Source organism: Tympanuchus pallidicinctus, unplaced genomic scaffold (genome assembly GCF_026119805.1).
Source record: "Tympanuchus pallidicinctus isolate F22 unplaced genomic scaffold, pur_lepc_1.0 scaffold16, whole genome shotgun sequence".
Lineage (NCBI taxonomy): Eukaryota > Metazoa > Chordata > Aves > Galliformes > Phasianidae > Tympanuchus > Tympanuchus pallidicinctus.
Window position 1 is genome coordinate 25,977,198 of NW_026294679.1, and position 15,370 is coordinate 25,992,567.

The 15,370-nt window shown below is 38.0% G+C and overlaps 1 protein-coding gene across 1 annotated transcript in view; it reads right to left on the reverse strand.

The window, feature by feature from the left end:
* Nucleotides 1-56: 56 nt before the first annotated feature.
* Nucleotides 57-15,370, reverse strand: part of REEP3 (receptor accessory protein 3) — a 37,379-nt gene continuing 22,065 nt past the window's right edge. The window contains exons 6-8 of the mRNA XM_052678057.1: nucleotides 8,077-8,224; nucleotides 4,642-4,787; nucleotides 57-3,862 (exon numbers count right to left, since the gene is read on the reverse strand). Coding sequence (XP_052534017.1) covers nucleotides 3,806-3,862; nucleotides 4,642-4,787; nucleotides 8,077-8,224 — 351 coding nt within the window. The 3' untranslated portion in view covers nucleotides 57-3,805. The remainder of the gene's footprint in view (nucleotides 3,863-4,641; nucleotides 4,788-8,076; nucleotides 8,225-15,370) is intronic.

Below are 15,370 nucleotides of genomic sequence, written 5' to 3' on the forward strand. Positions count from 1 at the left end.
GATTACATGTGTCTACCCACATTACATCACATGTAGGCAATAAAATAGCCACTGCATCCTGCTCAAAGCAGCGTTTATTCAAGGTAGCATCAAGGTAAGTCAATGCATAATGAAACATTCCCTACTACAAACATGTAAACAAATTGACAGCAAAGTTATTATTACAATATAAAAAGTAAAGCTTACATTGCATTTTTAAAGCTACTAACTTCAGTTTCAATGTCTGACAGTCTCTGGTCCGTAGCATTTAAAAATATGAGTTCTTGAAAAATATCAAAGTATTGCCTTTGTGCACATACATTTTTGTACAAAAATACTTTAAAATACCAACTTCCCATTAATAAAAGTAACACCAAAATAAAACACTTTTTTTAGTTATCAACAGCGTGTTCAATGCATTTAGCCCTTACTCCACCATTCTGCTTAACCAAATTATCTTGTATTCATTTTAAAATTCATTATAGCCTGCAAAAAGTACGTTGGATAGCATTCAGTTACTCTGACACAGCTAAGCAATTAGCATTCATTAGCAAATATTGGCAATTACCTTGTAATCACAGTCCAGACAGTGTATTTGCAACTGAGGCCATCAGGTAAATCCTTGTCTCAAACTGTGTATTTGAATATGTACAGCACGCTCTTGCTGAAAAGTCTGAGTCAGTTCAGATATAAAGTTTTGGAGCATTTCCAGAATACATAATTGAGCAGGAAATACATATTCTGTTTTAAACTACCTTTGACCTTTACGTAACCTTTTCTTCACCTGTTTTAGCAGTTCTGTTGGTAGCAGTCAGTCAATTCTCAGGAAAGGTTTTGTTCATAACAATTACACAGTTTCAATTCAAAAATGAAAAAATGTTTAACTTTCTTCCCAGAATTTTACTGGCTAGATCTCAGCAGATGACATCTGCAGTTACCAAGGCAAAACAAAACAAAAAAGATTGAAAATCCACAAAGTTTAAGACACTCCTAAACCAAACTCAACTAAATTCAACAAGAAATATGCATCATCTGGATGAAAGCTAATCAGGCCATTGAGCCCTGTGAAAGATCAGCTGACAACGAACAGGAAAGAAAAACAACTTGAAGATATCAGGAAGTGGTTCCAGGATGAATGCAAAGAGAAGAATCAAGCTGCTGGGGGAGGTGGAACCCAATGCTTTATAGTAGGGCGTTAGACCAAAAGAACAGCTAGGAAATCACTGATGTTTTATCACTTAAGATGATGCCTGAGAGAACATAAATATATTTATATGGAAATAGTAATTAACATGAATAATACTGCTGGCTTTGCTAGTCCCATGTGTATTTCAGGAACAGAAGGGTTTGTGCAGCCTGTCACTACCTAACAGAGAGCTGCATTTGTCAAGAGGTTACAACCCTAAATACGTAACAATGCATAATGCAACTTATTACCACCAGCATGCTAAGGCCTAACCTTCTACTCAAACAACCTCTATCCTTGGAACTAGGAAAAGAATGTAAGCCCAGAAACAGGACTACATGAAACTGTAACAGGAACTAGAATCTGACAGAAGGGCTTTCCCAGCTCTTTCACACAGGATTCTGATTAGTAAAACAATGGCAATTTTGTTGCTTACCAATCAAAATTAGGAGCTAGTGCAAGATGTGGCAGCAAGTGCTCAACTGGAGAATAAGATTTGTACATTCTACTCAATGCCCAGGTTATCCTAATGTTCAAGGAGAGGTGAGATGCAAATACAAAAGCCTCTGTTTCTCCTAACACCTTACACACCTTAATACATAAGCAGCCCTTCCCTTCTTAGGTGATTTCTACATTCAAGGAAGTAGATGAGAACTGCGCTTATGGGACATGAGCTATGAGCCCCACCCCAGGATGCTACCTTGCTAATCATTTCTTATTTGAAACAACATTCTTGAGAAAAGTGGAGGAAAAAAAAGCTTTGGCCTTTTGATGATGTATGGAATGTTGCAGCTTCTTGCTAAAGGCATTTAACTTCCTTGGAGGACGCTAAAAGCACTGTGCCAACAATATTGTTACATCTGTCCAAGGCTTTGCACTTGGCTTATAAAGTACAATAATATCAAGTGAATAACACAATGCCAATACAGACCAGCTGCATTTTTATCCGCATAACTCAAACCCTGGCCCAAAGCAGTCTACAGAAGACTATAGAGAAGACAAAAGGCAGTCTGTATTAACAGGCTATTAGGTGTCCACCAGCAGCGAGACTGCTATGGCTGTAACAGTGTGAAGAAAAACTGCAGCAGGTGTTTAAAAGCATTGCAGTAAACTTGCAGATTACTGTCAAATCTGGGGGCAAGTCTAAGGATCGGAGTCTGAGCATCAAGGATAGGAGGGATAACACATCATTTTCCCTTAAAGAAAATTAATCCTATGTCTACCCATGCCACATAATAAAAAATACTATCTACAAAAGAGGATTTGTCCTCCCCATATCCACACTAGAAAGAGTCAGATAGAAAACTAAAATCAGCCTCCTTCTCAGAATTACAGAAAACAGCATTGAAGGGGATGTCGAGAGGTCACTTTGACAAGTATGGCATTCCAAAATTAATCTCTGTGCAAATAGTTATATCATGGACATTAGATTATGACAAGGCTGATTCAATATGCTAGATTTTTAGAAAAAGCTATTTGTAAGTCAGTATTTTAGTAATAATTTTAGCAATAAAAAACTACATAGCCAGTTGTAGAATCTACACACCATGAGAAATATACACATGTACATGTTCTAAATATATATATATTCTTATAGGTACGCAGAGCAAAACCAAACCAGGGCCTGAATGATCTATCATACATGCTGCCACTTCAGCATGACTTATCCTACGCAGTTGATGGGCTGCTCAGATCCCTGAGGTCTGTCACCAGAATTGTTACAAGTTTCACTTACCACAATTTTAACCAAAAACTGAGTTAAATCTTGTTGCATCTCTCTAGTTGAAGGGGGAAGGAAGAAAAAAAGAGTGAAACAAACAAAAGGCAGATAATACCACAACCCTGTAAGACACAGAAAGGCACCTGATAATATTGTTAAGTGTTAGCTGCGATTATCTACAGCATCCTAAGTGTACCTAAGCAATCAATGTGAGTTATAAAAAGCCTACTATATAAATCTAACCTGCCTAAGAATTAACTAAAATTACATGTGCAGCTGTAATTCAGTAAGTGTGCAAAACTACACAGTTTTGCATAAAGTGCTAAACGTACCCCCATTTTGCACCTATTACTATTATATAAGTTTGTTAAGCTTGGAAATACGTGGTGAAAAGATGAACTTAAGCATATACTATATCTTTGCTTTTTCTTCCTCACTATCACTCACCGTTCCTTAAAATGTACATTTTTAAATTACACGAAGGCCTTTTCAGGAACTGTAGTTCAGAGAAATATTTCAAGTATACCTATTTTTTCCATGTAAACTAGAGGATACTACAGGTTTGACTTTCACAAGCTCCTAACACTTACAGCTTTTCCTAATTTGTTTGGACTTGTAATTATTTCAGTCTGCTCAATACCTCTGGAAAAGTCAAGCTGTTTCCTGTAACTCATTTAATCCTCATTTACAAAGCGTTGAAATTTATCCTATAGCTTCCCCAGATTTAAGTCTAACAAGAAGCAATTACAGAAAAGCAGAGTAATACACTACCCAATCATTTAGGCTCATAAAACCAAGTCCTACTACATCTATTCATATATATTCATTATATGAATCATACACAGATCTTTAACACTTGAAGTATTGAATTCAAGTTGTTATAATACAGCAGTTTGTCTCACAGGCATTGTGCAATAAACTTAAAAGTACACATTGGGTCTCTTCTTTACTCTGTATTTCAGTGATCCGTATCGTATCTGAGGGGGAAAAAGAAAGTAGAACTTAAAAGAGGTAAGATCACACCAGGCAGAAATATTAACCTCTCCACTACTCCTATGTACTAATATCTCTAAGTGTCTTTTAGGCACTCTACAGATTCAGAAGGATCCTCTGCCTACAACTGAATGACATGGATCTTCAACAAAACTGGGCATGAGGGTTAAATCTAAGCTGTTTTCCCAGAATTTTCCATAAGATTTTATGATATTCCATAAGAATTTATTCTGAAACATTATTCTTCAGGTTTGTAACACTTGCAAATACAAAGCACTTTGAATCCTACACAAAATCTTCTCCTCAGGGTTACAAGAGTCACAGCAGGTCGTATGTTTATGGAAACTAAAAAACCTGAATTATCTTCAATCTATTAAACAGCAGATGCTGAAATATGGTCAATGAAGACACTCCAAAGCAGGTGACAACACCATTATTTACATCCCATCCAAAGAAAGCCATTTCTGGAATTTGAGATTGACCAGCCCTTAATACTACAAGCATAGAGTCAATTTCATCTCCTCATTCCTGCATCTACATGTAGTTAATTTCATTAATTAACATAATTTCATTAAGCATCCCAAAATACAAAACTCCAAGCCTAGATATGACCCATTAGTTCTTTGTTCATTCAGTTATTGTTTATTCAGTTATTGTTGATACCCCCTTTAAGTTTAAGAAAAAAGAAAATAATTCAGTTCCCACATTATGAAAACTGCCAGGCTATACTGTTAAAAGTATACTCAATAAAAATTATCCTTGCCTCTTTACGTCCTTTAATAGTTTTCACAGATTTCATACTCTGAGTTCTTCGAAGGCCTCTCTGAGCAAACATTTCATCCTCTGAATGTGTTCCTTCTACCTCTTCATCTGTTTTATCATCTCCAGGATTTTTTTCCAGCGGAAAACCTTTAAAAAACAGTTACATAAAAACTTAAAAAGTAGCTGTAACTTTTACATTTCTAAGAAAGCCATAAGTTTCATCTTTAACACACATCCTTCATTCATTTAAAAGATGTCATTCTTCCATCTGTTTCAAAAACAAAATATCTAGCGTCCTCCCAGGAGCAGCACATCCTGCCATCTGTAAATAACAAGCCATTTAGTTCCATAGGCATGTAATGCAGTAGTCCATTAAATGTCAAACCATCACTTAGCTGCCATATTCTTCTCTACAATGAACCACAAAAATCTCATTCCTCATGTAGAAGTACTTAAGACTTTTTGCAATACTGCTGCTTGAATGCTGTTCTAAGAAAACACGCTAACATCAAAATAGACAAAAATCCATCTTTTTGTTTCCAGTTTATATTTTATTTCATGTACATCCTATATTTTTCCAGAGTCATTAGTAATGTGTTGAATAACACTGATGCCAGGACCAAGCAGCTGGACAAGAATAACCCTTTCATATTCTCATAATTCACAACAGATTATGCTGAAAGACACCCACTTTAAAAGCCTCTAAATGGAGCACCTACTATCCACCATTCTTATTACAAACTACAGAATTGCTGTGTACTTAAGTAAAATTAAGCATAAAAAAAAAAAAAAGGCAAACTTCTTAGAGATAAACTACTTTATACATTTCATAATCTACATTGCATTTTACTTGGTTACTCCTTCCTTCACTGTTTGTTTTACTATCTCACAGCAAAGAACAAGCCAGAAGGTTTCCAGCTGCCCAAGTTTACTTTTCTCCTCCCTCCTCATTGCCACTCCCATTAGAAGTTTATATTGTTTTTCCATTTGCAGAGGACTCCCTGTAAACAAACAGATTTGCTGACATTTCTGAGCAGAAGACATGAAGTTTCAAGTTTCCTTAGAAGAATTCTTAGCTACTGCAATTTGGGAGTAATGTAAAAGATTCAACTCAGGACAAATTCAAAGCAGTCATCAAAATGAGGAAATAATTCTGAGCCTCATGTTATTTCTCACTTTGGAAACATTGTGTAACTGTTCTTCTTGATGATGCTTTTAGTGACTTTGTGTCACTAAAGTGTCTTTAATGCCAGAAGAGACATCGAGAGTAAGAGCGCTACATTCTTCACTCAACTCTACACAAACTTTATCAATATGAAATAATTTTGCTTCTTCCCTCAGCATTCTTGTTCCTTCTGCTTGCTCCCAAGAAACAAACCCTATGTTTTTTACTCCATTTCTCCAATTTATTGCCAAGAGTTTAGTTCTAGATTAATACTTTTCTTCATACTTGCATCTACCTATGCACCTTTAACACTAAAATTCATTTCAGATGAGCAGAATGTCAAAGTAGTAAGGGTTACTAAGCAGTTAGTTACAAGGGGTTGTTCAAACCCTGCGAAACTAAAACCAAGGCTATGAACAAACATTTTCACTAGAGGGAGCAAACTGCTTACAAACATGCGCTGGAAAGATCCTTGGAGTCCAAAAGCCCAGGCACCTCACCACTGACACGTCATAAAGACCCCAAGTGTCACCAGGTCCCCTGGCACAGTCTCTTTTTAGAAAGGCCATTCCATAAGCTACAAGTTGGAACACTCAGGGACATCTTTTAGAGTCCAAACCTTCATTCATAACCAATAAACATTTCATCTTAAATTAATATTTTCTTAAGCCAAAGTAGATAATTTTCTTTCAGTTGTTCCATTTTTTCTTGAAATTAGAATTGAGCTTACCTAACTCCATAGCTAAGCAAGGCATCCCTGCTTCTTCTGCTGTAATAGAGGCAAACCTGTCACTGCCTCTGATAGAGTTTCATACCTTAAGCATGGAAAAATTGAATCATACCTATTACTTACTTACCAGAGATGCTTGTAGTGGCATGAATGCTTCCCTATCTCTATTTGTAACACCTCTTCTGATGAATCAAAGTCATATTTGCCTTCTTAACAAAAACTGTACTGGCAGCTCAGCTATTGTATAGTCAGGGCCCTTCTACATCTGGGTCTAATTGGTTTGTAAAGGAACTCCCAGTGCAAATAATAAAAAAATAACATTCTGCTACGTAGCATTTTTCTTTGTTTGTATAAAACCCTAATGCTGAAAGTTTCAAAGAAAACTGAAAAGGTGCACACCATATTTGAGCCCACAAATAGAAACAGTTAAACTAGCTTTAAGAAAACATTTTCACATGTGATACTGAATCTCACAATCTGATTATTTACACAGTATAACCTGTGGGCAAAACTGAATTTTCAGCATTTTCAAGCTGCTTTAGGGAAATAACTGATGGCCTGTTCCCAAGGAACAGCCTGCCCTGCACAACAGCTGCAGTGACATCATCCCTAACATAACTCCTGATGAATTCACAGGCTTTTTCCCTGGCCAGTACTTTACACTGACTATCACAGAATACCTTCTGGGCTCAATTAGCAATTCAGCTTAAGGCCATTCACTCCTCAGAAATGCTGGGAGCTACCATGTGATTCCTGGAATGCTTTGCTATCCACAACCACCACCTCCTCAGAATGGAGAGGTGAAGAGACAGACTTAAGAAAAAAAAAAAAAAAATAGACCAGAGCTGTTTCTTTTGTGAGAAATGTCAAGCTTTTTTCATTGTAGCCTCTCCAGTCAAAGAAAATAGTGGACAGTCTCTAGGAAGTCTTTTATCAAGCAGCATAGACTCAGGAATACAGTGCATTAATAATAAAGGATCTCCGCAAAAGTATTTCAGTCACTGCACACCATCTTCAGAATGCTGATGTGCACCACCACATTGACTATTTAATGCCTTTGTAATTCCAATCACCACACGATTTTACATTTTGACCAGAACTATCATTGCAGTCCTACTGAATTCACTGCAATTTATTTTCTCTTCCCGTTTATTGAGCTTCCATAAATTTTCATGTTTAATTTTAGTACATTGTCACAGAAACACCACTTAATCACCCTTTTTTTTTTTAAAAAAAAAAAAAAAAAAAAGCTTCCAATTAAGCTTTAATCTGGCATATAACTATTGTTGCTAACTAACAGAGAGAAGAGAAACGAGTATGGTGTGAGTATATTGTTAGCAGCTGGGAGAAAATCTCTGCTGGGGGGCACAACTCGCTAAAGCTGCAATAGATCTTGCTCACATCAATTCTGTTCTAATGTTTAGGAGTCTCTTTCAATTTCTGAATAAGGTAAATATACAGCTGTTCTTTCCAATTTTTGTCTGCTATATATTGCTTTTTCCTTATAAAAGAAAGTTCTTTTATTTTAGATAGGTGCTTACCTGCAGATTCATTTGCAGAGGCTCTGGTTTTCTTTTTTGTTTCAGGCAGTGTCTGATAGGGTCTCTGGCCTACTGGTTCATCTCCTTGTATAGTAGTCAAATCATGCATACTGAAACTTCTCAATTTCTCTGTTATTGCACCCTGACTCTGAAACACAAGAACAGTATATTTGAAATCAAAGCAGAGGTTTTACCTTTGCTGTTAAAGTTGGCTTAAAATGGTTAAGCCCATGCTTCCTCATATCACAAAATTCACAGAATGTAAGCATGCAATAGATCTACATTTGCTTTAAGCATTTCTTTTACCCCGTTTAACTGTATGTTAATCTTAAAGGAAAAAGTTGCAGATAAGCTACTGGCTTCATTACAAGTTTCTCATTTTACTCTCTTTATTTTAGGGAATTAAGGCTTTTTGAGTGTGGGCAAGTGCCTAAAAGAACAAAATCCATCAGAAATGCTCAATTCACTTCAAACATGACATTTTTCCAGCAGCATTAGGTAGCACGACAGTGGGTTTAACCCTTTCATTTTTAAAAGTGTGGTTGAAGATAAAGATTTCTGCTATTTTATATTTTATCCTCACAGATTTTACATACACAAGAAAGCAGGAAAAAAGTGTTAAAAATACATTTTAAAGCATTAACTTAAGTAACTGAGCAGCATCTCAGAGCTGTAGGTGACAGAAATATGAGATCACAAACCAAAGAAGTCGTGCCTGGCTGTACAGGCTAACAGGTTCTGCTACTGATGTATCTTCACTGACTTAATGCCAGCCCTAAAACTAAGGCTACATTTGAGAGTTGTTTACCACATCTGAGTGTTAGTATTTCTTCTCTTATCGCTTTTGTCTTCATCTTTCCTTTTACATGGAAGATACAATAAGATCTCCTTTGGAAAGAATGATTATCAAGCAGCTCTTTTATCTTATATCAAATGATTCCATAATATCGATGATGAATTTCTTATCTAAGCAGCTAAAAGGACAAGCATGTTACTTGACCATGTTAAAACACCATTTAGTTCTCAGGCATACAAGGCAAAGAAAAACAAGCCACACAGTTTCAGAGGATGGTTGACCAGCCTACACGACGAGTCCCATCCTGAACAAGAGATTAAGATTGTTCAGTCCTGCAAATCAAGCTGTTAAATAGAAATACTCAATGGAGCAGCAGCAAATATCCGGGTACAGTTCCGCACAATCTTCTCAGCAACAACATAAAGCAAAAGCAGTTCTTGCACCAATAGCCCCAGCCATTTGTTCCCGCTCTCATGCCAACAACTGTTTGTAGGCCAGCACACTAGATTGTTTCATGTTAAAAATAACTACTTAAAGCGAAGAGACAGAGAAGCAATACTCCTTAAGCTGGCATGCCCTCCAAAGGAAGGGAGAAAATGCAGCTGAAACCTAATATTCATTTTGTAATAGCTCATCACTAGTGCAAAGTGTAAAACTAAGTGTCCTACACAGACAGGTATAACTGATTAAATTCTTAGAACACCACTCATACGCTGCAAATGAACAATACAAAGGACTCTCATGATGGAAGTAGAACTTTTGCTTTTCTAGCTCTTCCTACTGACAATTCTCAAGCTGACAACGACAGCTTGCTTTCAAGTTAAAACTCACTACTGGTGCTGTAGAGTCTGTGTATAATCTATGTTATGTGTTCTGAAGTTATTTTCATTTCCTAAAATAGCAGGTCTGTCACTTGAACAGGAATCATGCCTTTCTACTACTCCAGTGCTTTCACCAAAAAGTATTTGCACAGTGAACTGGATCACAAATCTGCTATGCACGAGAACTGCTGGGCAGCTATAAGGACACAAGAAACGAAGAGACAGGACTGCTTCTTCTGATACAGCAACAGCTTACAGAATCTGCTGCAACACACACAGCAGCTCATCAGTGTGCCCACTGCCCATGTTCAGCCTCAGTAAACAGACATGAAATGAACCCAGACAGTTCTCAGCAGAATCTGCATTAAGTTCAGCACAACTCCTTTGAAATCTGGACAGAATCTACTGTGACAGTGACAAATTCTTGATTTGGCCCTAAGCAAAAATGCAGGAAGAGACACACCTGCTTAAAAGTTGCAAAGTGAGTTCACTCATCATGTAATACAGTACAACACAGTAGCCATTTGGAAAGTACATAGGATTATGCAATTAAGATTATAGTAATTAACATGCTAAGAATTCAAATTACAAGCCCTGATTTATTATTTCTCATGGGAGATAGACAGGACTAGATCCCAGCTGGGAAAAATCCAACCTTGTTTTTCAGTGCAGATTTGGACGCAAGCATTTTGATTTTTAAAGGGGAAAAAAAAGTCAAACAATATGCCCTAAAACAACTTAGTGCCCTAAAGCAAACAGCAGAGTTGATGTGTCCAGAGCTCCCAGGGAAGCACAGCCTCACTGAATGAGGATGCAATGGATTCATACATCAGGTCCTTCAGTGCAACAGCACTTATCAAGATGTGAAGCTTCACTCCAGAGGTGTACAGCAAGTATTAAGAACTGTGGAAAGACAATTAAAAGAAACAGCACGTGCCTGAATCACAGCAGGAACAGGGCTGCTGCTGTGCTGCACAGTCACGGCCACACACCAAACGATTCTGTACTTCCTACCATCCCACCAGTCTCCTACTGCCTGGAAGCAATCTCCAGTCACCCAAGAGCCCAGCCAGTCCAGCCAACTGAGGATCACCACCTACTCCATATCACTGCAAAGTGAAAAGGGTGTGTGCATCGTTATTCTGTGAACATGTTCTGGTTTTATGGGGAATTGTTGTTTTTTTTAGTTTGTTTGGATTTTGGGTGACTTAATCTTTTATTTATTTATTTATTTATTTCCTTCCTTGTGCTGTTGTAGTATGTTATTTGTTAAAGTGCTCATATGGCATTTAAGTTTCAGGAAGATTCTTCAACCACCCATGCTCGAAAGAAACAAATAATTGCTTTTTGCAGAAAGTAGGTGGTTTAAGAAGATCTGTATTATTTCCAGCTAAAAAACAATATCTACCTGAGAAATATTAAATACCTTCTATTATGAGAAATGTGAGAGCAACACTGACATTTGAATTTTTAACACATTAGGAGCTTTGAAAGCAAAGTCTTTGTTCACAGAACAGATGACAGGGCAGTCCAGCTGCAAGCAGGGCTGGAGGGAGACCTCCTGCACGAAAACTCGCAGCATTGGCGGCAGCAGCAGCAGCAAGCACTTCTGCACAGCCATACCCTCAGTGGTGCTGCTCCCAAGGAGACAGGAGAGGAGCTGCCACCTCTGCCTGGTTCTGGGCCAGGCTCTGTGTCAGAGTCAGTCCCATTATTTCAAGGGTTCATGCTGGAAAGGAGGAAAAACTGTGGGCTGCGTCCAGCCCAGCAGTTGCCAACTAGATCACATCACGATGGGAGACCGACACACATGCAGCATAGGCAGAAGCGCACAGGAAACCTTCAATTTTTATGTAAGTGAACGTTAAACAGAGATTAACTGCAAAATTTGTGTAGCCTTAAAAAGCAGGACTTGGAAAACGTGTCTGCTTATTTATTCAACAGTATTTCCTAAGACATATTAAACCTTTTTTAGAGGCTGCAGTCATTACCAGGAACCAATCTCAAGCATTAACTTGTAGCAGGTTTCTAAATTTAGTTTTTGCTAAAGATAACCTACTTCATGGACTGCTTTTTGGGACTATTCAGATTCTAGCAAGCTATTAATGCACAGTCTCATCAGCTGACTCTCGTATATGAAATTCCCTTCTCGGTTTGCCACTGAGCATGTATCTTCATCGTTTCTGGGTTCTGCTTAACCCAGAAAAGCCGCTGTAAACAGATACCACGCTGTATTATCTGCCTCAGGACTTTTTTTTGTTGTTTAAATTGGACTTGCATCCCATCCCAAAGGTAACCATCTCTGAACAAAGCTGCTTGGCTTCACTGGACAAGTTCTCAGTAGATGGTGCATTTAGAGTTGCTTGGAGCCCTGCGATTGCAAAGCCATGGTGTGCAGCACCCACATTCCCAGCTGTTCTGTCCCAGATCTGACCCGGGCTGATGGAGTACGACTTCTGTTCCCTCTCAACCTGCAGAGGGGCTGCTGTCCTGTGGATGACCTCTGCATTGTGCCAGGGAGCAGCAGCAGGGAGGAGGGATGAACGCAGTAAGGCTGGTGAGCTGAGCTGCTAATAGTGATACTGGCTGGGTGCCACAACTGACTGCAGGATACCTTCCTGAATCATGCACTAGGCAGGAAGAAGAGGAAGCTTCAGCAAGGCCAAGAGAAAACAGAAAAGGCAGCAGATTTCTTTTTTTAAAAAAAAACAAACAACCCTCCCCCCCCCCCCCCCCCCAAAAAAAAAAACAATATTTGTTTGACTTATGTTAACGTAAGTACACTTCAGAGCTTAATAGCAATCATGCTGGTGGCAACAAAGAAGCCAGCATTCCCTTGTAGCCCAAGAAGTCAGAGCATACGTGTGGGCAAAAACTGGAAAGTACAGTTAAAATTGCATCTCCAAGATGTGGAAAGCAGATGCACCAAAATGTAATTACTGGTGGAACTTCAGTTATAGACAATTCCAAAAAAGCTATATAAAATGGAGTTGAAACTGCCCTAATCATATGAAACTTCCACATGATTAAATTCATCTTTTGCTGATTCTTTTATACCTTTAAAGTGTTTTGGGGGTGTTTTTTTTATTAGTGAACTGTAAAAATTCAGTCTAGAGTGTTCTTCATCTTGAAGTATTCCAAAATAAGGATTTTTCAAAGAGTTTTATTCTCAAATTAATGGGACAGTAACAATGCACTTTTCTAATGTATGACATTTAGCAGCTTTTGACGCTCTGCATTGCAGCTGGAGTGCATCAACAAATACAGTTAGGGCAAGTAAATCAAATAAACACACTTCCTTATCAGCTGCTTACGAGAAATAGCAGCTTTACAGTCAGCTTATGTTGTCTGGACACGATCTTCATGTGTACAGTGGCTAACAAGTACCAGCTAAAAATATCAGTATAGGAATCTAAACTGTAAGCCACAACTCCTGCCAACTGCAGTTTAACTTTACAGCTCAGCAGGCTTAAATCTAGGTCACAGTTCAGCAGACTGATCTGTCTGCTTCAGCTTCCTTCGTACAGCTAATCGAGCATTTAATATTAAATCCATTCTCCTTTGACAGTCCTTGGAGAAACCACTCTTTCCCACTTTCGTTCTTGAAAACATTCCATAGAGTTTCTAAGGAATTTTACTCAAGTCCAAACAAACTTACTACAGTCAGAGAAAGCAGAGATCCTAGCATCATTCACCTGACTGCTTTACTAAGCAGCTTCCTTCAGACTTTCTCTTGTCTTTAACCTCCCACATTCTCTGCCCCTAATTTGAGAACCAACATTGAGATCCAACGTGTCAGAATAAGCATGCTTGCTCCCTTAAAAAAAGTGATGAAAGTCCATCTCCTTTCCATCAAAACCAATCCCACTAATACACTGCAGAATTCCATCCCTGAAATCCTATAGCATGCTCCACCAGCTCATGCTGAAGGGATAATCTTCCCACCTGCTGGAGGCAGCAGCCAACTCTTCAAAAATAGGGAACAAAATCAAGAACACATGCATTGTCTCCATTTGTCTGCATGGAGTAATCATGCTCAGCTTTTTGGAATGACAAACTGCACAGAGGTTTGACATGCCAAAACAAAGATTTTCAGAGGGTCTCTTCTTTCATGCTGCTTAAACCATATCTATTTTAGGTCTTTGGTATTGTGGTTGTTTTACCCAAACTTCTCATCTGCACTGAAGTAATTCTGTACGAGTGGTCATGAGCATGTTGAATAAGTTTTAACAAATGGAGCAGGCCAGTTACAGCTGAATAGCAACAAAATCCAAACACGGATGACATTTAGGCAGAAGTTACTCATACTTCAGAAGAAACTGGGAGGAGATATTTGTGTCATTTATTTCATAGTATTTCTGTAGCACCATAAGGATCAACAAGGAAATATCCAGTCTTTGCCAGACAGACATACATGGGGAAAATACACAGAGTGTAAGCATCATTACAGGTGCCCGTTATGCTAAGCTATGGCTGCTGTTCAGCAAAGAATTTGCATTTTTAGCATTTTAAAAGTTCTTAGAACTTTTTCCCAGCAGAATATTTCCAAGTTAGATTTGTTGTCACTGTTTTTGTTTGGTTGGTTTGCTTTGTTTTAAACAACCTACTTTCATTCTGGAAATGTTCATTCTAGAAGTGTACTCTATTTCATTCTACATCATGGCAATACTAAGAATTCCAGTCCCCAAAAAAAGAATCAGTGGTCAAACTGAACCACGCTTTGAGCATGTGAGGTTCACTGTTCTTTTTAAGCTGCCACCCACATACATATTCAAAAAGAGAAAGGGAACAAACAAGGTACGCATGGTTGTTTTTCCAGTCCTTTTCGAAATACAGTTTGAAAATGCAGTCCTCAAAAAATGCCTCATTTAGAAAACAAGTTTGCATAAAAGCATGGAAATTAAATGCTAGCTGTACATCCTTAATTGTGGCTGCCTAGGACCACCACCACCATAGTACTTTTTGTCATGTATTAACAGTTCTCAAGTTTTCAGTCCCATTACGATGAACACAGCAGTTCCATTTATTCCCCAGAGGAAATTAATCCCAATGGCCTCAAAACTATAATTTACCTCAGATATACACATCTTTCTTACAACACTTCTTTGTGCTTTTCTTTAAATGGATACACATAGCAAAAAAGTCAACTTGCTAGTCAGTTCTACTTCCTTTTGGTGGCCCTTCAAGTTGCTCAGAAGCTTACTTAAGAGCTTACATTGTATTTTGCTAGACCCAGAATCCTTTGAAATTCGTCTGAAGGTCATGAGGTTTGTTGGAACTTGGATCCAGAACAACCACAGGCTGCTTACTACATGACTTAACCAAAATTAAATAAAGTAAAACAATGCTAAGCAGCAATATGCAAGCCTATGCTTAGTGCATTAATTTAATAATTTAATCAACTAGTTGCAAACAAGTTAATTGTGTCAAGAAACTTATCTGTGGTAGTAATCTTTCATGCCTTACTTCAAATATGCAATTACCTCAAGTTGATTGGAGAAAAACAGCAGAAAGAAGCCAGAAATCCTTTAAATAGTTTGTTTACCAACAAGAAAGCACAACAGAGACAGAAAAGAAACAATGGTCATGTTTACCAAAAGCCTGTATAGAAAAATGCATGGTATCTTCTGAATTACAGTAATTGGATCCCCACCATTTGAAAAAATAAATACAAGTC